The 27,125-nt window shown below is 55.5% G+C and overlaps 1 protein-coding gene across 1 annotated transcript in view; it reads right to left on the reverse strand.

Annotated features, from left to right (window-relative positions):
- Positions 1 to 1,314: 1,314 nt before the first annotated feature.
- The window catches only part of LOC121272753 (synapsin-1-like), a 178,428-nt gene continuing 152,617 nt past the window's right edge, over positions 1,315 to 27,125 (reverse strand). The window contains exons 10-13 of the mRNA XM_041179533.1: positions 15,974 to 16,123; positions 12,376 to 12,469; positions 8,703 to 9,489; positions 1,315 to 1,450 (exon numbers count right to left, since the gene is read on the reverse strand). Coding sequence (XP_041035467.1) covers positions 1,315 to 1,450; positions 8,703 to 9,489; positions 12,376 to 12,469; positions 15,974 to 16,123 — 1,167 coding nt within the window. The remainder of the gene's footprint in view (positions 1,451 to 8,702; positions 9,490 to 12,375; positions 12,470 to 15,973; positions 16,124 to 27,125) is intronic.

Here is a 27,125-nt window from a genome sequence, read left to right on the forward strand (position 1 = left end):
GATTGGATTGTGCCTCCCCAGCCTTTCACCCTGAAGGCCTCGTTGTAGCCGTAGACGGGTGCATAAGGCACCGCCCCCCCCACCCCCACCCCGGTGCCCACCAGGGAGGGTTGCCAACTCCCTCTCACATACGTGGGCCTCAACTGCCCAATTTGGTCAAACAGCCTCTCCTGCGCCGCTCCCTGGGGGCGGTTGGGAAGGGTTTGGAGTAGGGGGGGTGGGGTGGTGGGTGTAAATTTTTTCTTACGCCCATGGAGGGGGTTTCTCCCTCACAACCGCAGGGTGTGAGATTAGCCTGGAGGGCTCCACAGGGTAATCCGGGAGAGTTGGCAACAATACTAAATGCTCGCGCAACCCTCTTGCGGAGAGCTGGGCGCTTTCGAGGGTTGCGATGGGACCTCGTGAGGTTTGGGGGGGAGGGGGTGGTTGGTAGGAAGTGGGTTTTCCATCTCACTGGCACCTAAAGGAGATTATTTTTCTGTTAAATATATCTGTTTATATAGATAATGAGGTGGCATGCTGTATATCTCTCCCTCCTGTACACTATCTCTTGCGAACAGTCCATCTTTGATCCAGAAAAAGCTGAGGGATTTGGTGTGACCGGGTGGTTCTGAGCTCCGGTAGCCACTGCTGATAAGCGAGCTGAAAGCGGGAAGGGGAGAGAGAGGAAAGGTAGGAGACGGAGAGAGAGAGAGAGAGAGAGAGAGAGAGAAGAAAAGGGGGGTGAGACCAGACAGAGGGGGAGGGAGGTTGAGGGAGAGGGAAAGAGGCAAGAAGTGCGGGACTTGGAAATAGAGGACAAGGGACGTTGAGGGAGAGGGATAGAGGGAAGAAGGGAGGGACTGGGATATAGGGGACAAGGGATATTGAGGGAGAGGGATAGAGGGAAGGAGGGAGGGATGTTGAGGGATGGAGAGAGGGTCTGGGAGATAGAGGACAAGGGATGTTGAGGATGAGGGATAGAGGGAAAGAGGGAGGGATGTTGAGGGAGAGGGATAGAGGGAAGGAGGGAGGGATGTTGAGGGATGGAGAGAGGGTCTCGGAGATAGAGGACAAGGGATATTGAGGGAGAGGGATAGAGGGAAGGAGAGAGGGACTGGGAGATGGAGGGAGAGGGTAGTTTGAGCGGGGACGAGCGATGTTGAGGCAGAGGGCGGGAGGAATCAACAGACAGGGAGAGGAGGAGGGACACAGAGACTGCTAGAGGGAAGAGCAGAGAGAGATGGTAGGAGCGAAAGAGAGTGATGGAGGGAGACATAGAGAGGGAGGGATGGAGTGAAAGAGAGAGAGAGAGAGAGAGAGAGAGGAGCTCTCTCAATCAGAGAAGAGGCTAGCGAAGGATTTCCTCAGGTTCCGGATAGTTTCAGCCTTTACCTCATCGTGACTGAGGCTTGTGCGAGGCAGCAGAGTTTCTGGAATGTTGAAGGTATTTGTCAGAGACTGTGATTTGCTGGAGAATAATGTGAAAGGATTACTATTAAGCACGAGAGGCAAGTGCAGACTGTCTTATTTCATCCCCACTCGAGCTAGGGACCGGCGAAATCGAGGAGACGCTTTGTCAAACTGAAAGTGGCAACTTGGAGACACTGTCCCTGTCCACTCAGGATGAGGAGGCAGTTGTTAACAGGTGTCACCACAACAGGATGGTGGCTATCCCTCCCTGTCTCAGCTTCCCTCCCTCACTCTCTATCTCTCACACTTGCAATCGAGACCCCCTGAGCCTCAGTCCCACCTCAGAGTCAGAATGACGAGGGTTCCAGCCCCTGTGCCCATGTTGGGACATAATAATCCAGCCTGGACACTTCCCCCTCCCATTGTAAGTGCTGAGGGAGCGCCGCACTGTCGGAGGGTCAGTGCTGAGGGAGCGCCGCACTGTCGGAGGGTCAGTGCTGAGGGAGCGCCGCACTGTCGGAGGGTCAGTGCTGAGGGAGTGCCACACTGTCGGAGGGTCAGTGTTGAGGAAGCGCCGCACTGTGGGAGGGTCAGTGCTGAGGGAGCGCCGCACTGTGGGAGGGTCAGTGCTGAGGGAGCGCCGCACTGTCGGAGGGTCAGCGCTGAGGGAGCGCCGCACTGTCGGAGGGTCAGCGCTGGGGGAGCGCCGCACTGTCGGAGGGTCAGCGCTGAGGGAGCGCCGCACTGTCGGAGTGTCAGTGCTGAGGGAGCGCCGCACTGTCGGATGGTCAGTGCTGAGGGAGCGCTGCACTGTCGGATGGTCAGTGCTGAGGGAGCGCCGCACTGTCGGAGGGTCAGCGCTGAGGGAGCGCCGCACTGTTGGAGGGTCAGCGCTGAGGGAGCACCGCACTGTCGGAGTGTCAGTGCTGAGGGAGCGCCGCACTGTCGGAGGGTCAGTGCTGAGGGAGCGCCGCACTGTCGGAGGGTCAGTGCTGAGGGAGTGCCACACTGTCGGAGGGTCAGTGTTGAGGAAGCGCCGCACTGTGGGAGGGTCAGTGCTGAGGGAGCGCCGCACTGTGGGAGGGTCAGTGCTGAGGGAGCGCCGCACTGTCGGAGGGTCAGCGCTGAGGGAGCGCCGCACTGTCGGAGGGTCAGCGCTGGGGGAGCGCCGCACTGTCGGAGGGTCAGCGCTGAGGGAGCGCCGCACTGTCGGAGTGTCAGTGCTGAGGGAGCGCCGCACTGTCGGATGGTCAGTGCAGAGGGAGCGCTGCACTGTCGGATGGTCAGTGCTGAGGGAGCGCCGCACTGTCGGAGGGTCAGCGCTGAGGGAGCGCCGCACTGTCGGAGGGTCAGCGCTGAGGGAGCACCGCACTGTCGGAGTGTCAGTGCTGAGGGAGCGCCGCACTGTCGGAGGGTCAGCGCTGAGGGAGCGCCGCACTGTCGGAGGGTCAGCGCTGAGGGAGCGCCGCACTGTCGGAGTGTCAGTGCTGAGGGAGCGCCGCACTGTGGGAGGGTCAGTGCTGAGGGAGTGCCGCACTGTCGGATGGTCAGTGCTGAGGGAGCGCAGCACTGTTGGATGGTCAGTGCTGAGGGAGCGCCGCACTGTCGGATGGTCAGTGCTGAGGGAGCGCCGCACTGTTGGATGGTCAGTGCTGAGGGAGCGCCGCACTGTCGGATGGTCAGTGCTGAGGGAGCGCCGCACTGTCGGAGGGTCAGCGCTGAGGGAGCGCCGCACTGTCGGAGGGTCAGTGCTGAGGGAGCGCCGCGCTGTCGGAGGGTCAGTGCTGAGGGAGCGCCGCACTGTCGGAGGGTCAGCGCTGAGGGAGCGCCGCGCTTTCGGAGGGTCAGCGCTGAGGGAGCGCCGTAATGTCGGAGGGTCAGCGCTGAGGGAGCGCCGCGCTGTCGGAGGGTCAGTGCTGAGGGAGCGCCGCACTGTCGGAGGGTCAGCGCTGAGGGAGCACCGCACTGTCGGAGTGTCAGTGCTGAGGGAGCGCCGCACTGTCGGAGGGTCAGTGCTGAGGGAGCGCCGCACTGTCGGAGGGTCAGTGCTGAGGGAGTGCCACACTGTCGGAGGGTCAGTGTTGAGGAAGCGCCGCACTGTGGGAGGGTCAGTGCTGAGGGAGCGCCGCACTGTGGGAGGGTCAGTGCTGAGGGAGCGCCGCACTGTCGGAGGGTCAGCGCTGAGGGAGCGCCGCACTGTCGGAGGGTCAGCGCTGGGGGAGCGCCGCACTGTCGGAGGGTCAGCGCTGAGGGAGCGCCGCACTGTCGGAGTGTCAGTGCTGAGGGAGCGCCGCACTGTCGGATGGTCAGTGCTGAGGGAGCGCCGCACTGTCGGATGGTCAGTGCTGAGGGAGCGCAGCACTGTTGGATGGTCAGTGCTGAGGGAGCGCCGCACTGTCGGATGGTCAGTGCTGAGGGAGCGCCGCACTGTTGGATGGTCAGTGCTGAGGGAGCGCCGCACTGTCGGATGGTCAGTGCTGAGGGAGCGCCGCACTGTCGGAGGGTCAGTGCTGAGGGAGCGCCGCACTGTCGGAGGGTCAGCGCTGAGGGAGCGCCGCGCTGTCGGAGGGTCAGCGCTGAGGGAGCGCCGTAATGTCGGAGGGTCAGCGCTGAGGGAGCGCCGCGCTGTCGGAGGGTCAGTGCTGAGGGAGCGCCGCACTGTCGGAGGGTCAGTGCTGAGGGAGCGCCGCATTGTCGGAGGGTCAGTGCTGAGGGAGCGCCGCACTGTCGGAGGGTCAGCGCTGAGGGAGCGCCGCATTGTCGGAGGGTAAGCGCTGAGGGAGCGCCGCACTGTCGGAGGGTCAGCGCTGAGGGAGCGCCGCACTGTCGGAGGGTCGGTGCAAACTCTGCAGAGGCTTCAGGTGCAGTCGGAAACAACAGAGCTTTGTCCATAGCTTTTGGGGAACTGGGCAAGTGTTGATGGTGGGGCGGGGTAGTGGATTGGACATCCCTCAGTGGTTGAGGAGGGCGGGAGGGAAAGGGATAGTCCTCTGCCGTGCACCTCCAGGTCGGGGAGACTTGGGGAGCGTCCTGGTTCTGAAAGCCAGCCCTGCGTACTGGCACTCACCCCCTCAAGCAACCTGGGATGGAGCGCGAGACTAGGCCCAAGGCCTGTCAAGTCCAAGCGACCGACAGCCTGAATCAGGGTCTGACGCGAGAACCCTCCTGAAGAGCTCTCTGGAATTTGGGACACAAGACAGCAGGATCTGGCCACCCCTGGTCTTATTGGGACACAGGATCCCACCCCAAAAGGCCTCATGACCCTCCTTGCCCCACCCCATTGACCTCCCTCCCGCACCTCTTCAGACACAGGCTCAGTACTTTGCCTCAACACATTGGCGAACCCCCCAAGTCTCCAGAAAATTCTATAAACGGCTTGGCACAAATCTACAGGAGGGGGGGAATAAGGTGAAAGTTCCCCCACCCCAAACCCCTCTCCACAATTTATTTCAGCTTGAAATAATTTATCAGAAAAGTTGCACATGGGGGACACTCGCTGCTCCCCGCTGCATGCTATTCTCAGCTGAGATCCTACCTCACCCACAGCTGTAAAACACACACCATGAGGTAGAGACTAAGAAACACCAGTCAGTGTACAGATATCTCCCTGAGAGAGAGGGGACTGAGAGACACCAGTCAGTGTACAGATATCTCCCTGAGAGAGAGGGGACTGAGACACACCAGTCAGTGTACAGATATCTCCCTGAGAGAGAGAGGGACTGAGAGACACCAGTCAGTGTACACATATCTCCCTGAGAGAGAGGGGACTGAGAGACACCAGTCAGTGTACAGATATCTCCCTGAGAGAGAGGGGACGGAGAGACACCAGTCAGTGTACAGATATCTCCCTGACAGAGAGAGGGGACTGCGAGACACCAGTCAGTGTACAGATATCTCCCTGAGAGAGAGAGGGACTGAGAGACACCAGTCAGTGTACAGATATCTCCCTGAGAGAGAGGGGACTGAGAGACACCAGTCAGTGTACAGATATCTCCCTGAGAGAGAGGGACTGAGACACACCAGTCAGTGTACACATATCTCCCTGAGAGAGAGGGAACTGAGAGACACCAGTCAGTGTACAGATATCTCCCTGAGAGAGAGGGGGGACTGAGAGATACCAGTCAGTGTACAGATATCTCCCTGAGAGAGAGGGGACTGAGAGACACCAGTCAGTGTACAGATATCTCCCTGACAGAGAGAGGGGACTGCGAGACACCAGTCAGTGTACAGATATCTCCCTGAGAGACACCAGTCAGTGTACAGATATCTCCCTGAGAGACACCAGTCAGTGTACAGATATTTCCCTGAGAGAGAGGGGACTGAGAGACACCAGTCAGTGTACAGATATCTCCCTGAGAGAGAGGGGACGGAGAGACACCAGTCAGTGTACAGATATCTCCCTGAGAGAGAGGGGACTGAGAGACACCAGTCAGTGTACAGATATCTCCCTGAGAGAGAGAGAGACTGAGAGGCACCAGTCAGTGTACAGATATCTCCCTGAGAGAGAGGGGACTGAGAGACACCAGTCAGTGTACAGATATCTCCCTGAGAGAGAGGGGACTGAGAGACACCAGTCAGTGTACAGATATCTCCCTGAGAGAGAGGGGACTGAGAGACACCAGTCAGTGTACAGATATCTCCCTGAGAGAGAGGGGACTGAGAGACACCAGTCAGTGTACAGATATCTCCCTGAGAGAGAGGGGACTGAGAGACACCAGTCAGTGTACAGATATCTCCCTGAGAGAGAGGGGACTGAGAGACACCAGTCAGTGTACAGATATCTCCCTGACAGAGAGAGGGGACTGCGAGACACCAGTCAGTGTACAGATATCTCCCTGAGAGACACCAGTCAGTGTACAGATATCTCCCTGAGAGAGAGGGGACTGAGAGACACCAGTCAGTGTACAGATATCTCCCTGAGAGAGAGGGGACGGAGAGACACCAGTCAGTGTACAGATATCTCCCTGAGAGAGAGGGGACTGAGAGACACCAGTCAGTGTACAGATATCTCCCTGAGAGAGAGAGAGAGAGAGACTGAGAGGCACCAGTCAGTGTACAGATATCTCCCTGAGAGAGAGGGGACTGAGAGACACCAGTCATTGTACAGATATCTCCCTGAGAGAGAGAGAGAGGTGACTGAGAGACACCAGTCAGTGTACAGATATCTCCTGAGAGAGAGAGGGACTGAGAGACACCAGTGTACAGATATCTCCCTGAGAGAGAGAAGGGACTGAGAGACACCAGTCAGTGTACAGATATCTCCCTGAGAGAGAGAGGGACTGAGAGACACCAGTCAGTGTACAGATATCTCCCTGAGAGAGAGAGGGACTGAGAGACACCAGTCAGTGTACAGATATCTCCCTGAGAGAGAGAGAGAGAGAGACTGAGAGACACCAGTCAGTGTACAGATATCTCCCTGAGAGAGAGAGAGAGAGAGAGAGACTGAGAGACACCAGTCAGTGTGCAGATATCTCCCTGAGAGAGAGACTGAGAGGCACCAGTCAGTGTACAGATATCTCCCTGAGAGAGAGGGGACTGAGAGACACCAGTCAGTGTATAGATATCTCCCTGAGAGAGAGGTGACTGAGAGACACCAGTCAGTGTACAGATATCTCCCTGAGAGAGAGGTGACTGAGAGACACCAGTCAGTGTGCAGATACCTCCCTGAGAGAGAGAGGGGACTGAGAGACACCAGTCATTGTACAGATATCTCCCTGAGAGAGAGAAGGGACTGAGAGACACCAGTCAGTGTACAGATATCTCCCTGAGAGAGAGAAGGGACTGAGAGACACCAGTCAGTGTACAGATATCGCCCTGAGAGAGAGAGGGGACTGAGAGACACCAGTCAGTGTACAGATATCGCCCTGAGAGAGAGAGGGGAATGAGAGACACCAGTCATTGTACAGATATCTCCCTGAGAGAGAGAAGGGACTGAGAGACACCAGTCAGTGTACAGATATCGCCCTGAGAGAGAGAGGGGACTGAGAGACACCAGTCAGTGTACAGATATCGCCCTGAGAGAGAGAGGGGAATGAGAGACACCAGTCATTGTACAGATATCTCCCTGAGAGAGAGAAGGGACTGAGAGACACCAGTCAGTGTACAGATATCTCCGTGAGAGAGAGAAGGGACTGAGAGACACCAGTCAGTGTACAGATATCTCCGTGAGAGACTGACCGTGTCTCTGGAGTTTAGAAGAATGAAGGGTAGTCACTCAATTAATTGAAACATATCAGATTCTGAAGGGGATTGATGGGATAGAGTCAGAGGTTGTGCCCCCTGGCAGGGGTATCTAGGGCACTGAGGTCACAGTGTCAGGATAAGGGACTGAGATGAGGGAACATTTATTCACTCAAAGGGTTGTGACTCTTTGGAATTGTCTTCCCGAGGGAGAGTCTGTTCATCCTGCAGGATGGTCCAGGGGGAAATGGGACAATTTGCCTCTTCCGAGCATAGCATTAGTCTACTGAAAGTAGTGACTGAATGGAGCTCCATTTCTAACCGTAGTGTCTAACAATTTGTTCTCTGGTGGAAGGAGAGACCTCCCCTTGCGCCCTGAGGTAGCAGCAGAGTGTTAATTGAGAAAATTACAGGAAGACCAAACTAGGCCACTTACGCCCAACTAGGCCGATCTCGGCTGCGCTAGGCTCAAATGAGGATTCTCTGCGCTGAGTTAGGCTCAACTAGGCCGCTCTGTGCTGAGCAAGGTTCCACTAGGCCGCATGGGCTGAGCTAGACTCAACTAGGCAACTCTGGGCTGAGCTTGGCCCAACTAGGCCACTGTGGGCTGAGGTCGGCCCAACTGGGTCACTCTAAGCTGAGCTAGGGCCAACTAGGCCGTTGTGGGCTGAGTTATGCCCATAGGCTTCACTCGCCTGAGCTAGGCCCAAGTAGGCCACTCTAGACTGAGTTAGATTCCATAGGCTTCACTAACCTGAGCTAGGCCCAGGTAGGCCACTCTGGGCTGAGTTACATTCCATGGGCTTCACCAACCTGAGCCAGGCCCAAGTAGGCCACTCTGGGCTGACTAGGCCCAACGAGGCTTCGCTCGCCTGGACCAAGTCCAACTAGGCCACTCTGGACTGAACTAGGCTTCACCAGCCTGAGCTAGGCCAAACTAGGATTGCCTGAACCACTGAACCAGGCCCAACTAGATTTCGCTAGCCTGAATCCCACCGGGCCCAGGTGGGCTTCACGAGCCTGAACCAGGCTAAATTAGACACAAGAAGGCTTAATTACCTTCACCCTAGGCAACTCTAGTTTAACTAGGCAGTACTAGGCCAAAGCCTAACCGTTGCAACGATGCTTACTTCATCTGGGGATGAGGGGCGGGCGCATCTTGCTGTGGCGCCTTTTGAAGAGCCGGGGGCTTCTGCTGGATAGATGGCCTGCCCTGCTGCTGGCCTGGACCCATCCTGCCTTGTCCTTGTTGGCCCTGGACGACAGGCCTGGGCTGCTGGGTGGTGGGAAGCGCCTGCCTGGACTGCTGCTGCCCGGGCCCCCTCTGCTGGGGGGGTGCCACCTGCGGTTGACGCTGAGGCTGCGGGCCTCCCTGCCGCTGCGGCCCTCCTTGCCCCGGTTGCTGGGCCTGTTGGCTCCCGAGGCCCGCCTGGCGGTGAGGCTGGCTGGGGGCCGGGCCTGGAGGTTTCGGCTGCTGCTGAGGCCCGGTTGGGGCCTGCCGTTGTTGCTGCTGCTGCTGCTGCTGCTGTGCCCCGGGCCCCGGTTGGCGCTGGTGCTGGGGGGAGTGCTGACCGGCCAGGCCCGGTTGCCGTGGGATCTGGGGCGACCCCTGCCCACCGCCGGCGTGCCTCTGTTGCTGCGGCGATGGCTGGTTCGCTGCCCGGGCCTGCTGTGGAGGCCCTTGGCGTTGCTGCTGCTGCTGCTGCTGCGGCTGGGCAGGCTGCCCCACAGGGCTCAGCTGGCGCTGAATGGGCGGAGGAGGCTGGGCTGTGGGGCTTAGCGCTCTCTGCTGGTGGGCAGAGGGACTGCCAGACTGCGGACTCAGGCCTTGGATCTGCTGGCCTTGTGGAGGAGGCCTCTGATGCGAGGGAGGGCCTTGACGTTGAGGCTGATGGCTGGTAGGCTGTTGAGGTCCCCCTGTAATAGAAAGAAAGGACAGTTGATTTGGTTAGTATAAAATTATGAACAGGAGGAGGCCATTCGGCCCCTCTCAAATCTCTTATACAGGAGCAGAAGGAGGCCCATTCAGCCCCTTTCGAGCCTGTTACACAGGAACAGGAGGAGGCCATTCAGCCCCTCTCGAGCCTGTTACACAGGAACAGGAGGAGGCCATTCAGCCCCTCTTGAGCCTGTTACACAGGAACAGGAGGAGGCCCATTCAGCCCCCTCGAGCCTGTCACACAGGAACAGGAGGCGGCCAATCAGCCCCCCTCTCGAGCCTGTTACACAGGAACAGGAGGAGGCCATTCGGCCCCTCTCAAGCCTGTTACACAGGAACAGGAGGAGGCCATTCAGCCCCTCTCGAGCCTGTTACATAGGAACAGGAGGATGCCATTCAGCCCCTCTCGAGCCTGTTACACAGGAACAGGAGGAGGCCATTCAGCCCCTCTTGAGCCTGTTATACAGGAGCAGGAGGAGGCCCATTCAGCCCCCTCTTGAGCCTGTTACACAGGAACAGGAGGCGGCCATTCAGCCCCCCTCTCGAGCCTGTTACACAGGAGCAGGAGGAGGCCATTCAGCCCCCCTCCTCGAGCCTGTTCCACCATTCCGGCTGATCACGGCTGATCTGTATCTTAAACCCGTCAACCTATCTCGGTTCCGTAATCCCCTTACCCAACAAAAATCTATCAGTCTTGGGTTTGAAATTTCCAATTGACCCCCGCCCCCAGCTTTTTGTTTGGGGGGAGGGGGGGCGCGTGAGAGTTCCAGATTTCCACTCCCCTTTGCGTGAAGAAGTGCTTCTTGACATCACCCCCTGAACGGGCCTGGCTCTTGTTTTAAGGCTCTGCTCCCTTGTTCTGGACTTCCACCTCTCCCCTGCCCCCCCACCAGTGTCAATAGTTTCTCTCTATTGACCCTATCGAATCCTTTAACCATCTTCAACCCCTCGATCAGATTCCCCCCCACCCCTGCTTAATCTTCGACCCTTGGGGGATTACAAGACTGGTCTATGGGACCAGTCCTTGAAATTTAACCCTTTCAGCCTGGGATCGTTGTGGTGAATCTACACTGCACCCTCTCCAAGGTCAATATAACCTTTCTGATGAGCAGGGCACAGAACTGAACACAATAATTCCCGTCTGCGCAATTAGTCTCTAAATGACCCCGGGCCCAGGACTGAAAACTGTTACTCCAGTCTGCGCAATTAGTCTCTAAATGACCTCGGGCCCAGGACTGAAAACTGTTACTCCCGTCTGCGCAATTAGACTCTAAATGACCCCTGGCCCAGAACTGAAAACAGTTACTCCCGTCTGCGCAATTAGGCTCTAAATGACCCTGGGCCCAGAACTGAAAACAGTTACTCCCGTCTCCGCAATTAGGCTCTAAATGACCCCGGGCCCAGAACTCAAAACAGTTACTCCCATCTCCGCAATTAGGCTCTAAATGACCCCAGGCCCAGAACTGAAAACAGTTACTCCCGTCTGCGCAATTAGACTCTAAATGACCCCAGGCCCAGAACTGAAAACAGTTACTCCTGTCTACACAATTAGCCTCTAAGTGACCCCGGGCCTGGGGTTGAACACAGTTATTGCAGATGGGGGTCTGACCAATGCTATTTATAGAGTAACCGTAACATCTCTTTATAATTCAACCCCATCCACTCGTGATTCCCGTTCTCAGGAATGACCTCTTCACATAAAGGGTGATAGGAATCTGCTCAATCCTGGGACGGTCCACGCGTTCTTCCCACTATTCAGGAAGTAGTAGAATATTCCCCCCAATGCTTGTTGGTCCCTGTCGTACCTAATCTCCGTGGTGTAATTATACGAATTAGAGATGGTGGCTCGAGTGGCAAACTGGGGATTCGGGTTTGGAGCGAATTGCCTGAGACTCCTGGTGATCCTGTCCATTGGACCAGAGAATGGTTCAGTCCATTGATGTGGAAGATGGTTCGGTCCATTGATGTGGAAGATGGTTCTGTCCATTGATGTGGGCAATGGTTCTGTCCATTGATGTGGGCAATGGTTCTGTCCATTGATGTGGGCAATGGTTCTGTCCATTGATGTGGGCAATGGTTCTGTCCATTGATGTGGGCAATGGTTCTGTCCATTGATGTGGGCAATGGTTCTGTCCATTGATGTGGGCAATGGTTCGGTCCATTGAGATGGGCAATGGTTCGGTCCATTGAGATGGGCAATGGTTCGGTCCATTGAGATGGGCAATGGTTCGGTCCATTGAGATGGGCAATGGTTCGGTCCATTGAGATGGGCAATGGTTCGGTCCATTGAGATGGGCAATGGTTCGGTCCATTGAGATGGGCAATGGTTCGGTCCATTGAGATGGGCAATGGTTCGGTCCATTGAGATGGGCAATGGTTCGGTCCATTGAGATGGGCAATGGTTCGGTCCATTGAGATGGGCAATGGTTCGGTCCATTGAGATGGGCAATGGTTCGGTCCATTGAGATGGGCAATGGTTCGGTCCATTGAGATGGGCAATGGTTCGGTCCATTGAGATGGGCAATGGTTCGGTCCATTGAGATGGGCAATGGTTCGGTCCATTGATGTAGAAAATGGTTTGGTCCATTGAGATGGGCAATGGTTCGGTCCATTGAGATCCCCACAATCTGCGGAGGGTGGGGAGAGAAGATGGTTCAGTCCGTCTAGGGCGATACCCCCGCGGAATACATCAGATAGGTCAGTCTGCAGATCGCACCAACCCCCACCCACCTTCCCCCCAACCCCCGCCCCTTAGGGCACACATGCCCCCCGGAGTGGGGGGGGTGGGGTGGTGGGTCCCCGCGGGTACAGGGGTGCGACACAGCCATCGGAGCTGGGCACCCCGGAGTGGGCGCTGTGGTTACCTTGCGGCGGAGGGCGCTGCTGCGGGAGGGGTCCTTGCTGTAACCCGGGGCTCTGTCTCAGGGGAGCCTGAGCGGACATCGGGTGTGGAGGCATCTGCGGCGAGGCGAGGGAATAAGACACACAAGAGGAAAAGCAACGTCACTCGGCTGATCTCCCAATTCAACAGACCCCCCTCCCCGAGTGACAACTCACTCTCGTTACGAATCGACCACCCCCGAGAGCTCCCGACTCTTACCCATACACCACCGCCGGGGAGTTAGCAGTGCCCGGGAAATTATACAGAACCGTCTTTGGTGGGACGAGTGAGGGGGAGGGGACGTGGTTTAATCTAAAAGGGTTTTTGTAGGGGACCGAGAGGCCTGGAGCCTGGGGGGAAGTTGGTACACAAGGGCCCCCCCCCCCTCAAGGTGAAAAGTCACATCGAGAATAGTTGGGTGAAATTAGCAAAGGACAAGGGGATCCCTCTGGACACAAGAGTCCAGCAAAGTCACCGTGTGACACGAAACCTTTATAAATCCCTGGTTAGGGCCTCAGCTTGGGGTATCGTGTCCATCTCCCACCAGACTCCTTGGGCGGGAGGGAGGAGGAGGTCGAGGGTCTCGGTGGGTGGGGGGGGTGCGGAATGCTGTTGCGGAGGAGGATTTACCAGGACGTTTCCCCAGGGGACGAGGGGGACTTCAGTTCACGTTGGAGAGACCGGAGAAGCCGGGATTGTTAAGGTTAAGGAGAAGGTGAAGGGTTGGGGGGGGTGTGGGGGGGTTTGAATCGAGCTGGGGGGGTGGGGGGGGTTCAAAATCACGAGGGGTGGGGTCTCGATCGAGTGAATGAGGAGAAACTGTTCCCAGTGGCGGGAGGGTCAGTAACCAGAGAGTGGGGGGTGGGGGGACGGACCGGGGGGAGACACAGATTGAAGAGAATCGGCGGGAGGAGCTGGGGGGGGGGGGAAGGGGAGATGAGAATTTTATTTATTTTGGACATGGTGAGTTGTTGTGATCTGGAAGGCGCTGCCCGAAAGGGCGGGGGAAGCAGATTCACCCTCGAAAAGGCGGGGGAGGGGGATTGGAGAAGGGAGAAACATTTGTAGGGCTATGGGGTGGGGGTGGGAGAGCTTAGAGTTCGGGACTAACTGGGTAGATCTCAGAGTTCTTCTCTATGAGACCCACGCCCTCGCCCTCCTGCTTCTGTGGTACCCACGTACCCTGGAACACCCGCAAGGTTGAGTGAGCATGGCAGGAGCCGGGGGTGGGTGGGGGTGGGGGGGTGGGGGGACGGACGGACAGGAGGGGTCACTGGGCAGCTCTTTCAAAGGGGCTGGGATGGGGTGGGGGACGATGGAGCGAATGGCCTCCTCCCGCCAGACTCAGGGCGAGCGTCCCACGGGTAAGCGGTAACCAGCACCGGGGGAGGGGGGAGGGGAGGGGGAGGAGGAGGAGAAGGGGTGCGAGGAGGATGGGGAGGGGAGGAGGGGGGAGGGGTGGGAGGGGGAGGAGGGGTGGAGGAGGGGGAGGAAGTGGAGCGGGAGGGGGAGGGGTGGGAGGAGGAGGAGGGGAAGGGAGGGGTGGGAGGTGGAGGAGGGGAGGAGGGGGAGGGGCCGGGGAGGGGTGGGAAGAGGAGGAGGGGCAGGGGAGGGGTGGGGGATGGAGGAGGGGGAGGGGTGGGAGGAGGAGGAGGGGGAGGGGCAGGGGAGGGGTGGGAGGAGGAGGGGGAGGGGTGGGAGGAGGAGGAAGGGGAGGAGGAGGGGTGGGAGGAAGAGGGGGAGGGGTGGGGGGAGGGGCAGGGGGGGTGGGAGGTGGTGGGGGAGGGGCAGGGAGGGTGGAGGAGGGGAGGGGCAGGGGGGGTGGGAGGTGGTGGAGGGGGAGGGGCAGGGGAGGGGTGGGAGGAGGAGTAGGGGCAGGAGGGGGAGGGGCGGGAGGAGGAGGATGGGTAGGGGTGGGAGGAAGGGTAGGGGTGGGAGGAGGGGGAGGGGTGGGAGGAAGGGTAGGGGTGGGAGGAGGAGGAGGAGGGGGAGGGGCAGGGGAGGGGTGGGAGGAGGAGGATGGGGAGGGGTGGGAGGAAGGGTAGGGGTGGGAGGAGGGGGAGGGGTGGGAGGAGGGGGAGGGGTGGGAGGAGGGGGAGGGGGAGAGGTGGGAGGAGGGGGAGGGGAGGGGCAGGGGGGGTGGGAGGTGGTGGAGGGGGAGAGGCATGGGAGGGGTGGAAGGAGGGGGAGGGGGAGGGGTGGGAGGAAGGGGAGGGGCAGGGGTGTGGGAGGTGGTGGAGGGGGAGGGGCGGGGGAGGGGTGGGAGGAGGAGGAGGGGCAGGAGAGGGGTGGGAGGAGGAGGAGAGGCAGGAGGGGGAGGGGCAGGGGAGGGGTGGGAGGAGGAGGGGCAGGAGGGGCGGGAGGAGGTGGAGTGGTGGGAGGGGGCGGGATGGGAGGAGGGGGGGAGGAGGAGGAGGATGGGGGAGGAGGAGGGGAAGGAGGAGGATGGGGGAGGAGGGGGAGGAGGGGGATGGGGGAGGAAGGGGAGGAGGATTGGGGGGAGGAGGAGGAGGGGGAGGAGGAGGAGGGGAGGAGGAGGAGGGGGAGGAGGAGGGTGGGGAGGAGGAGGGTGGAGGAGATGGGGGAGGAGGAGGGGGAGGAGGAGGATGGGGAGGAGGGGGAGGGGGAGGAGGGGGAGGAGGAGGAGGAGGGGGAGATGGGGAGGAGGGGGGTGAGGGGGAGGAGGGCGAGGAGGAGGATGGGGGAGATGGGGGAGGAGGAGGGGGAGGAGGAGGATTGGGAGGAGGGGGAGGAGGAGGAGGAGGAGGGGGAGGAGGAGGATGGGGGAGGAAGGGGAGGGGGAGGAGGAGGATGGGGGAAGAGGGGGAGGGGGAGGAGGGGGAGGAGGAGGAGGATGGGGGAGATGGGGAGGAGGAGGGGAGGAGGAGGATGGGGAGGAGGAGGATGCGGGAGATGGGGGAGGAGGAGGGGAGGAGGAGGATGGGGAGGAGGAGGATGGGGTAGGAGGGGAGGAGGAGGGGGAGGAGGAGGGGGAGAAGGGGGAGGAGGAGGTGGAGGAGGTGGAGGGGGGAGGAAGGGGGAGGAGGAGGTGGAGGGGGAGGGGGAGGGGGAGGGGTGGGAGGTGGAGGAGGAGGTGGAGGGGGAGGAGGTGGAGGAGGAGGGGAGGGGGAGGAGGAGGGGAGGAGGGGGAGGAGGGGGAGGTGGAGGGGAGGAGGAGGTGGAGGGGGAGGAGGAGGTGGAGGGGGAGGAGGAGGTGGAGGGGAGGAGGAGGTGGAGGGGTGGGAGGTGGAGGAGGGGGAGGTGAGGAGAATTGTATTTATTTTGGACGCGGCAAGTTGTTGGGATCTGGAGGGCGCTGCCCGAAAGGCGTGGTGGAGGGTGGGGGTGCAGATTCACCCTCGAAAAGGGGTGGGGGGGGGAATTGGATAAATACTGGAAGGGGGAGAAGTTGCTGGGGGTGGGGGGGTGCGGGTGGCGGAGGAGGAGGAGGAGGAGGAGGGGGAGGAGGAGAGTGCTGGACTAATTCGACAGTTCTGTCTAAGGGCCCGGCACGGGCAGGATGGGAGGAATGGCCTTCGGTCCACTCTGAACGATGCCCCAGTGGGAAGGTCCGGTCTCACCTGAGGCTGCTGCGCCGGGGCGGGTCTCACGGGTGACGGGCTGGGAACCCTGGGCAAAAGCTGACTCATTTTAGCCATCACGAGGTCAGCGATGAGCTGCTTGTCCTCCTCCTGGTGTTCCCCAATAAGAGGCATGGCACAGTCCATCACCTGGGAGAAACAGCAAGACGACGTTAGGCGGCGATACCAGAGGCTGAGGGCAAGTAGCAAAGATCAACAAGCGCCCACGCTGGCCGGGACCACCCTCTTCCTCGCCCTCCACCCTCTGAGTCAGAAGGCCGGGGGATACGAGCGCCCACTCCAGAGACTCCAGCTCAATAATCCAGACCAGACACTACCCCACCCCCCCGCCCTCCTCAGTGCCAGTACTGAGGGAGCGCCGCACTGTCGGAGGGTCAGCGCTGAGGGAGCGCCGCACTGTCGGAGGGTCAGCGCTGAGGGAGCGCCGCATTGTCGGAGGGTCAGCGCTGAGGGAGCGCCGCACTGTCGGAGGGTCAGCGCTGAGGGAGCGCCGCACTGTCGGAGGGTCAGCGCTGAGGGAGCGCCGCACTGTCGGAGGGTCAGCGCTGAGGGAGCGCCGCACTGTCGGAGGGTCAGCGCTGAGGGAGCGCCGCACTGTCGGAGGGTCAGCGCTGAGGGAGCGCCGCACTGTCGGAGGGTCAGCGCTGAGGGAGCGCCGCACTGTCGGAGGGTCAGCGCTGAGGGAGCGCCGCACTGTCGGAGGGTCAGCGCTGAGGGAGAGCCGCACTGTCAGAGGGTCAGTGCTGAGGAACGAGACATGAAACCCAAGGCCTGCGTGTCCCCTCTCAGGCAGACGTAATGGATCCCATGGCCGCTAGTGGAAGGGGAGGTGAGGGGAGTTCTCTCCACATTCCTGTGTCCAACATTTTAGGCTACAACTTCAACTGATAGACATTGAAAATAAATTGAAAAGCTCTTTCATGGTTTTGAGATTGTGGGATTGTGCTATCCAGAGAAAGGTTGCTGCGTTTTATAACAGAGCAGCTACTTTGGAAAATAACTGATTGGAGGTCAATATTTGAGATGTGGACTTGCTCAACCAATCGTGGGACGACGCTGGTGGCCACGCTCAGAGACAGGCTATTCCACCACAGTGGCTGCGCAGAGAGGCTAAGGGGCCATTTCACTGAGCAGCCAGTAGCTTAATGAAGATTGTAACACAGGCTGAACACTACGGACACAATGTCCAACCCAATATCCTTCAGCTCAGGGCCTGGACATCAGATCAATCCCCACCTTCTCCCCGTATCCCTCAATCCCCACTTTCTCCCCATATCCCTCAATCGCACCTTCTCCCCATATCCCTCAATCGCACCTTCTCCCCATATCCCTCAATCGCACCTTCTCCCCATATCCCTCAATCGCACCTTCTCCCCATATCCCTCAATCGCACTTTCTCCCCATATCCCTCAATCCCACCTTCTCCCCATATCCCTCAATCCCACCTTCTCCCCGTATCCCTCAATCCCACCTTCTCCCCGTATCCCTCAATCCCACCTTCTCCCCGTATCCCTCAATCCCACCTTCTCCCTGTATCCCAGTACGGATCTCCCTCAGCGCTGACCCTCCGACAGCGCGGCGCTCCCTCAGCACTGACCCTCCCACAGTGCGGCGCTCCCTCAGCGCTGACCCTCCCACAGTGCGGCGCTCCCTCAGCACTGACCCTCCGACAGTGCAGCACTCCCTCAGCACTGACCCTCCGACAGTGCGGCGCTCCCTCAGCACTGACCCTCCGACAGTGCGGCGCTCCCTCAGCACTGACCCTCCGACAGTGCGGCGCTCCCTAAGTATAAGCAGAAGGGGGCATTTTCAGGCCTGGATTAAAGGCTTGGTGCTCTGAAGTGGAGTCTCGAACCTATGGCCGCCTGACTCAGAAGCGAGAGCGATCCTGACTGGTGGGGCACAGCTGGAATGCTGGCTCCAAGTAAACATTGTGGTCTCCGGTGAAACCTCAAGAGTGAGTTGGAGATGGAAGATTCAGCAACTGGGATTTTCATTCCTCATCATGGTGGTTGGCACGGCTGATGATTTCTTCATCTTCTCTGGGTTCCCATGTGAGTCAGCAATCTGCTCCACAACACCATTGTCTAAATCGAGCACCAGTGGTGAATGGTGGAGGACTGCACTTGCAAACAGATGCACTGCAATTCCCAATCTTCCCTGAGGGGGGCGTGGCGGTGGGGGGGGGGCGGGTGGCGAGACTGAGTGGTCAATGGCTGCAGTCCCCAGGTCGATCCACAGAGGGCAATGCCCCCTACAACACGCAATTGACAGTCAGGCAGATTGTCAAAACAGTGTCACAGTGAGGGGTGTGGGATATATCAGAGTGTCACAGTGAGGGGTGTGATATATCAGAGTGTTACAGTGAGGGGTGTGGGATATATCAGAGTGTCACAGTGAGGGCTGTGGGGTATATCAGTGTTACATTGAGGTGTGTGGGGTATATCAGTGTTACAGTGAGGGGTGTGGGGTATATCAGAGTGTTACAGTGAGGGGTGTGGGGTATATCAGTGTTACAGTGAGGGGTGTGGGGTATATCAGAGTGTTACAGTGTGGGGTGTGGGGTATATCAGAGTGTTACAGTGAGGGGTGTGGGGTATATCAGAGTGTTACAGTGAGGGGTGTGGGGTATATTGTAGTGTTACAGTGAGGAGTGTGGGGTATATCAGTGTTACAGTGAGGGGTGTGGGGTATATCAGAGTGTTACAGTAAGGGGTGTGGGGTATATCAGAGTGTTACAGTGAGGGGTGTGGGGTATATCAGAGTGTTACAGTGAGGGAGTGTGGGGTACATCAGAGTGTTACAGTGAGGGGTGTCGGATATATCAGAGTGTTACAGTGAGGGGTGTGGGGTATATCAAAGTGTTACAATGAGGGGTGTGGGGTATATCAGAGTGTTACAGTGAGGGGTGTGCGGTATATCAGAGTGTTACAGTGAGGGGTATGGAGTACATCAGAGTGTTACAGTGAGGGGTGTGGGGTATATCAGAGTGTTACAGTGAGGGGTGAGGGGTATATCAGAGTGTTACAGTGAGGGGTGTGGGGTATATCAGAGTGTTACAGTGAGGGGTGTGGGGTATATCAGAGTGTTACAGTGAGGGGTGTGGAGTACATCAGAGTGTTACAGTGAGGGGTGTGGGGTATATCAGAGTGTTACAGTGAGGGGTGTGGGGTATATCAGTGTTACAGTGAGGGGTGTGGGGTATATCAGTGTGTTACAGTGAGGGGTGTGGGGTATATCAGATTGTTACAGTGAGGGGTGTGTGGTATATCAAAGTGTTACAGTGAGGGGTGTGGGGTATATCAGAGTGTTACAGTGAGTTGTGTGGGCTATATCAGAGTGTTACAGTGAGGGGTGTGGGATATATCAGTGTTACAGTGAGGGGTGTGGGGTATATCAGAGTGTTACAGTGAGGGGTGTGGGGTATATTGTAGTGTTACAGTGAGGAGTGTGGGGTATATCACTGTTACAGTGAGGGGTGTGGGGTATATCAGAGTGTTACAGTAAGGTGTGTGGGGTATATCAGAGTGTTACAGTGAGGAAGTGTGGGGTACATCAGAGTGTTACAGTGAGGGGTGTGGGATATATCAGAGTGTTACAGTGAGGGGTGTGGGATATATCAGAGTGTTACAGTGAGGGGTGTGGGGTATATCAGAGTGTTACAATGAGGGGTGTGGGGTATATCAGAGTGTTACAGTGAGGGGTGTGCGGTATATCAGAGTGTTACAGTGAGGGGTGTGGAGTACATCAGAGTGTTACAGTGAGGGGTGTGGGGTATATCAGAGTGTTACAGTGAGGGGTGAGGGGTATATCAGAGTGTTACAGTGAGGGGTGTGGGGTATATCAGAGTGTTACATTGAGGGGTGTGGGGTATATCAGAGTGTTACAGTGAGGGGTGTGGAGTACATCAGAGTGTTACAGTGAGGGGTGTGGGGTATATCAGAGGGTTACAGTGAGGTGTGTGGGATATATCAATGTTACAGTGAGGGGTGTGGGATATATCAGTGTGTTACAGTGAGGGGTGTGGGATATATCTGTGTAACAGTGAGCGGTGTGGGATTTATCAGTGTTACAGTGAGGGGGTGTGGGGTATAACAGAGTGTTACAGTGAGGGGTGTGGGGTATATCAGAGTGCTACACTGAGGGGTGTGGGATATATCAGAGTGCTACACTGAGGGGTGTGGGGTATATCAGTGTTACAGTGAGTGGTGTGGGGTATATCAGTGATTTACCTTAAACCCCTAACTATAAAACAGAGTGTTACATTGACGGGTGTGGGATATATCAGTGTTACAGTGAGGTGCATGGGATATATCTGTGTAACAGTGAGCGGTGTGGAGTATATCAGTTTTATAGTGAGGGGTGTGGGGTATATCAGAGTTTTACAGTGAGGGATGTGGGGTATATCAGTGTTACAGTGAGGGATGTGGGGTATATCAGTTTTATAGTGAGGGGTGTGGGGTATATCAGTTTTATAGTGAGGGGTGTGGGGTATATCAGAGTGTTACAGTGAGGGGTGTGGGATATATCTGTGTTACAGTGAGGGGCTTGGTGTGTATCAGTGTGTAACAGTGAAGGATGTGGGGTATATAAGACTGTTACAGTGAGGGGTGTGGGATATATCAGAGTGTTACGGTGTGGGGTATATCAGAATGTTACAGTGTGGGGTTTATCAGAGTATTATAATGAGTGGTTGTGGGATGTATCACAGAGTTACAGTGAGGGGTGTGGGATATGTCAGAGCATTACAGTGAGGTGTGGGGGATATATCAGAGTGCTACAGTGAGGGGTGTGGGATAAATCAGAGTTACAGTGAGGGGTGTGGGATGTATCAGAGTGTTACTGTGTGGGGTGTGGGGTATATCAGAGTGTTACAGTGAGGGGTATGGGATATTTCAGTTTGTTACAGTGAAGGGTGTCGGGTATATCAATGTGTTACAGTGACGGGTGTGGGATATATCAGAGTTAAATTGAGGGGTTGTGGTTTATCATCGTTACAGTGTGGAGCGTGGGGTATATCAGTGTAACAGTAAGGAGTGTGGGATATATCAGAGTGTTACAGTGAGGGGTGCGGGGTATATCAGAGTGCTACCGTGAGGGTTGTGGGGTATAGCAGAGTTTGACAGTGAGGTGTGTGGGTTATATCAGAGTGTTGCAGTGAGGGGTGTGGGGTATATCAGTGTTACAGTGAGGGGTGTGGGGTATATCAGAGTGTTACAGTGAGGAGTGTGGGGTATATCAGAGTGTTACAGTGAGGGTTGTCGGGTATATCAGAGTGTTACAGTGAGGGGTGTGGGATATAGCAGAGTGTTACAGTGTGGGTATGGGGTATATCAGAGTGTTACAGTGAGGGGTGTGGGGTATATCAGAGTGTTACAGTGAGGGGTGTGGGGTATCTCAGTGTTACAGTGAGGGGTGTGGGCTATATCAGAGTGTTACCGTGAGGGGTATGGGGTATATCAGAGTGTCACAGTGAGGCGGGTGGTGTATATCAGAGTGTTACAGTGAGGCGGGTGGTGTATATCAGAGTGTTACAGTGAGTGTGTGGGATATATCAGAGTGTTACAGTGAGGGGTGTGGGGTATATCAGTGTTACAGTGAGGGGTGTGGGGTATATCAGTGTTACAGTGAGGGGTGTGGGGTATATCAGTGTGTTACAGTGAGGGGTGTGGGGTATATCAGAGTGTTACAGTGAGGGGTGTGTGGTATATCAAAGTGTTACAGTGAGGGGTGTGGGGTATATCAGAGTGTTACAGTGAGTTGTGTGGGCAAAATCAGAGTGTTACAGTGAGGGGTGTGGGATATATCAGTGTTACAGTGAGGGGTGTGGGGTATATCAGAGTGTTACAGTGAGGGGTGTAGGGTATATTGTAGTGTTACAGTGAGGAGTGTGGGGTATATCAGTGTTACAGTGAGGGGTGTGGGGTATATCAGAGTGTTACAGTGAGGGAGTGTGGGGTACATCAGAGTGTTACAGTGAGGGGTGTCGGATATATCAGAGTGTTACAGTGAGGGGTGTGGGATATATCAGAGTGTTACAGTGAGGGGTGTGGGGTATATCAGAGTGTTACAGTGAGGGGTGTGGGGTATATCAGAGTGTTACCGTGTGGGGTGTGGAGTACATCAGAGTGTTACAGTGAGGGGTGTGGGGTATATCAGAGTGTTACAGTGAGGGGTGAGGGGTATATCAGAGAGTTACAGTGAGGGGTGTGGGGTATATCAGAGTGTTACAGTGAGGGGTGTGGGGTATATCAGAGTGTTACAGTGAGGGGTGTGGGGTATATCAGAGTGTTACAGTGAGGGGTGTGGGGTATATCAGAGTGTTACAGTGAGGGGTGTGGGGTATATCAGTGTTACAGTGAGGGGTGTGGGGTATATCAGAGTGTTACAGTGAGGGGTGTGGGGTATATCAGAGTGTTACAGTGAGGGGTGTGGGGTATATCAGAGTGTTACAGTGAGGCGGGTGGTGTATATCAGAGTGTTACGGTGAGGGGTGTGGGGTATATCAGAGTGTTACAGTGAGGGGTGTGGGATATATCAGTGTGTTACAGTGAGGGGTGTGGGGTATATCAGAGTGTTACAGTGAGGGGTGTGTGGTATATCAAAGTGTTACAGTGAGGGGTGTGGGGTATATCAGAGTGTTACAGTGAGTTGTGTGGGCTATATCGGAGTGTTACAGTGAGGGGTGTGGGATATATCAGTGTTACAGTGAGGGGTGTGGGGTATATCAGAGTGTTACTGTGAGGGGTGTGGGGTATATTGTAGTGTTACAGTGAGGAGTGTGGGGTATATCAGTGTTACAGTGAGGGGTGTGGGGTATATCAGACTGTTACAGTAAGGGGTGTGGGGTATATCAGAGTGTTACAGTGAGGGGTGTGGGGTATATCAGAGTGTTACAGTGAGGAAGTGTGGGGTACATCAGAGTGTTACAGTGAGGGGTGTCGGATATATCAGAGTGTTACAGTGAGGGGTGTGGGATATATCAGAGTGTTACAGTGAGGGGTGTGGGGTATATCAGAGTGTTACAATGAGGGGTGTGGGGTATATCAGAGTGTTACAGTGAGGGGTGTGCGGTATATCAGAGTGTTACAGTGAGGGGTGTGGAGTACATCAGAGTGTTACAGTGAGGGGTGTGGGGTATATCAGAGTGTTACAGTGAGGGGTGAGGGGTATATCAGAGTGTTACAGTGAGGGGTGTGGGGTATATCAGAGTGTTACATTGAGGGGTGTGGAGTACATCAGAGTGTTACAGTGAGGGGTGTGGGGTATATCAGAGGGTTACAGTGAGGGGTGTGGGATATATCAGTGTTACAGTGAGGGGTGTGGGATATATCAGTGTGTTACAGTGAGGGGTGTGGGATATATCTGTGTAACAGTGAGCGGTGTGGGATATATCAGTGTTACAGTGAGGGGTGTGGGGTATATCAGAGTGCTACACTGAGGGGTGTGGGATATATCAGAGTGCTACACTGAGGGGTGTGGGGTATATCAGTGTTACAGTGAGTGGTGTGGGGTATATCAGTGATTTACCTTAAACCCCTAACTATAAATCAGAGTGTTACATTGACGGGTGTGGGATATATCATAGTTACAGTGAGGTGCATGGGATATATCTGTGTAACAGTGAGCGGTGTGGAGTATATCAGTTTTATAGTGAGGGGTGTGGGGTATATCAGGGTTTTACAGTGAGGGATGTGGGGTATATCAGTGTTACAGTGAGGGATGTGGGGTATATCAGTTTTATAGTGAGGGGTGTGGGGTATATCAGTTTTATAGTGAGGGGTGTGGGGTATATCAGAGTGTTACAGTGAGGGGTGTGGGATATATCTGTGTTACAGTGAGGGTCTTGGTGTGTATCAGTGTGTAACAGTGAAGGATGTGGGGTATATAAGACTGTTACAGTGAGGGGTGTGGGATATATCAGAGTGTTACGGTGTGGGGTATATCAGAGTGTTACAGTGTGGGGTGTATCAGAGTATTATAATGAGTGGTTGTGGGATGTATCACAGAGTTACAGTGAGGGGTGTGGGATATGTCAGAGCATTACAGTGAGGTGTGGGGTATATATCAGAGTGCTACAGTGTGGGGTGTGGGATAAATCAGAGTTACAGTGAGGGGTGTGGGATGTATCAGAGTGTTATTGTGTGGGGTGTGGGGTATATCAGAGTGTTACAGTGAGGGGTATGGGATATTTCAGTTTGTTACAGTGAAGGGTGTCGGGTATATCAATGTGTTACAGTGACGGGTGTGGGATATATCAGAGTTAAATTGAGGGGTTGTGGTTTATCATCGTTACAGTGTGGAGCGTGGGGTATATCAGTGTAACAGTAAGGAGTGTGGGATATATCAGAGTGTTACAGTGAGGGGTGCGGGGTATATCAGAGTGCTACAGTGAGGGTTGTGGGGTATAGCAGAGTTTGACAGTGAGGTGTGTGGGTTATATCAGAGTGTTGCAGTGAGGGGTGTGGGGTATATCAGTGTTACAGTGAGGGGTGTGGGGTATATCAGAGTGTTACAGTGAGGAGTGTGGGGTATATCAGAGTGTTACAGTGAGGGGTGTCGGGTATATCAGAGTGTTACAGTGAGGGGTGTGGGATATAGCAGAGTGTTACAGTGAGGGTATGGGGTATATCAGAGTGTTACAGTGAGGGGTGTGGGGTATATCAGAGTGTTACAGTGAGGGGTGTGGGGTATATCAGTGTTACAGTGAGGGGTATGGGGTATATCAGAGTGTCACAGTGAGGCGGGTGGTGTATATCAGAGTGTTACAGTGAGGCGGGTGGTGTATATCAGAGTGTTACAGTGAGGGGTGTGGGATATATCAGAGTGTTACAGTGAGTGTGTGGGATATATCAGAGTGTTACAGTGAGGGGTGTGGGGTATATCAGTGTTACAGTGAGGGGTGTGGGGTATATCAGTGTGTTACAGTGAGGGGTGTGGGGTATATCAGAGTGTTACAGTGAGGGGTGTGTGGTATATCAAAGTGTTACAGTGAGGGGTGTGGGGTATATCAGAGTGTTACAGTGAGTTGTGTGGGCTATATCAGAGTGTTACAGTGAGGGGTGTGGGATATATCAGTGTTACAGTGAGGGGTGTGGGGTATATCAGAGTGTTACAGTGAGGGGTGTAGGGTATATTGTAGTGTTACAGTGAGGAGTGTGGGGTATATCAGTGCTACAGTGAGGGGTGTGGGGTATATCAGAGTGTTACAGTAAGGGGTGTGGGGTATATCAGAGTGTTACAGTGAGGGGTGTGGGGTATATCAGAGTGTTACAGTGAGGGAGTGTGGGGTACATCAGAGTGTTACAGTGAGGGGTGTCGGATATATCAGAGTGTTACAGTGAGGGGTGTGGGATATATCAGAGTGTTACAGTGAGGGGTGTGGGATATATCAGAGTGTTACAGTGAGGGGTGTGGGGTATATCAGAGTGTTACAATGAGGGGTGTGGGGTATATCAGAGTGTTACAGTGAGGGGTGTGGGGTATATCAGAGTGTTACAGTGAGGGGTGTGGAGTGCATCAGAGTGTTACAGTGAGGGCTGTGGGGTATATCAGAGTGTTACAGTGAGGGGTGAGGGGTATATCAGAGTGTTACAGTGAGGGGTGTGGGGTATATCAGAGTGTTACAGTGAGGGGTGTGGGGTATATCAGAGTGTTACAGTGAGGGGTGTGGGGTATATCAGAGTGTTACAGTGAGGGGTGTGGGATATATCAGAGTGCTACACTGAGGGGTGTGGGGTATATCAGTGTTACAGTGAGTGGTGTGGGGTATATCAGTGATTTACCTTAAACCCCTAACTATAAAACAGAGTGTTACATTGACGGGTGTGGGATATATCAGTGTTACAGTGAGGTGCGTGGGATATATCTGTGTAACAGTGAGCGGTGTGGAGTATTTCAGTTTTATAGTGAGGGGTGTGGGGTATATCAGAGTGTTACAGTGAGGGATGTGGGGTATATCAGTGTTACAGTGAGGGATGTGGGGTATATCAGTTTTATAGTGAGGGGTGTGGGGTATATCAGTCTTATAGTGAGGGGTGTGGGGTATATCAGAGTGTTACAGTGAGGGGTGTGGGATATATCTGTGTTACAGTGAGGGGCTTGGTGTGTATCAGTGTGTAACAGTGAAGGATGTGGGGTATATAAGACTGTTACAGTGAGGGGTGTGGGATATATCAGAGTGTTACGGTGTGGGGTATATCAGAGTGTTACAGTGTGGGGTGTATCAGAGTATTATAATGAGTGGTTGTGGGATGTATCACAGAGTTACAGTGAGGGGTGTGGGATATGTCAGAGCATTACAGTGAGGTGTGGGGGATATATCAGAGTGCTACAGTGAGGGGTGTGGGATAAATCAGAGTTACAGTGAGGGGTGTGGGATGTATCAGAGTGTTACTGTGTGGGGTGTGGGGTATATCAGAGTGTTACAGTGAGGGGTATGGGATATTTCAGTTTGTTACAGTGAAGGGTGTCGGGTATATCAATGTGTTACAGTGACGGGTGTGGGATATATCAGAGTTAAATTGAGGGGTTGTGGTTTATCATCGTTACAGTGTGGAGCGTGGGGTATATCAGTGTAACAGTAAGGAGTGTGGGATATATCAGAGTGTTACAGTGAGGGGTGCGGGGTATATCAGAGTGCTACAGTGAGGGTTGTGGGGTATAGCAGAGTTTGACAGTGAGGTGTGTGGGTTATATCAGAGTGTTGCAGTGAGGGGTGTGGGGTATATCAGTGTTACAGTGAGGGGTGTGGGGTATATCAGAGTGTTACAGTGAGGAGTGTGGGGTATATCAGAGTGTTACAGTGAGGGTTGTCGGGTATGTCAGAGTGTTACAGTGAGGGGTGTGGGATATAGCAGAGTGTTACAGTGTGGGTATGGGGTATATCAGAGTGTTACAGTGAGGGGTGTGGGGTATATCAGAGTGTTACAGTGAGGGGTGTGGGGTATCTCAGTGTTACAGTGAGGGGTGTGGGCTATATCAGAGTGTTACCGTGAGGGGTATGGGTTATATCAGAGTGTCACAGTGAGGCGGGTGGTGTATATCAGAGTGTTACAGTGAGGCGGGTGGTGTATATCAGAGTGTTACAGTGAGTGTGTGGGATATATCAGAGTGTTACAGTGAGGGGTGT

Source organism: Carcharodon carcharias, chromosome 35 (genome assembly GCF_017639515.1).
Source record: "Carcharodon carcharias isolate sCarCar2 chromosome 35, sCarCar2.pri, whole genome shotgun sequence".
Lineage (NCBI taxonomy): Eukaryota > Metazoa > Chordata > Chondrichthyes > Lamniformes > Lamnidae > Carcharodon > Carcharodon carcharias.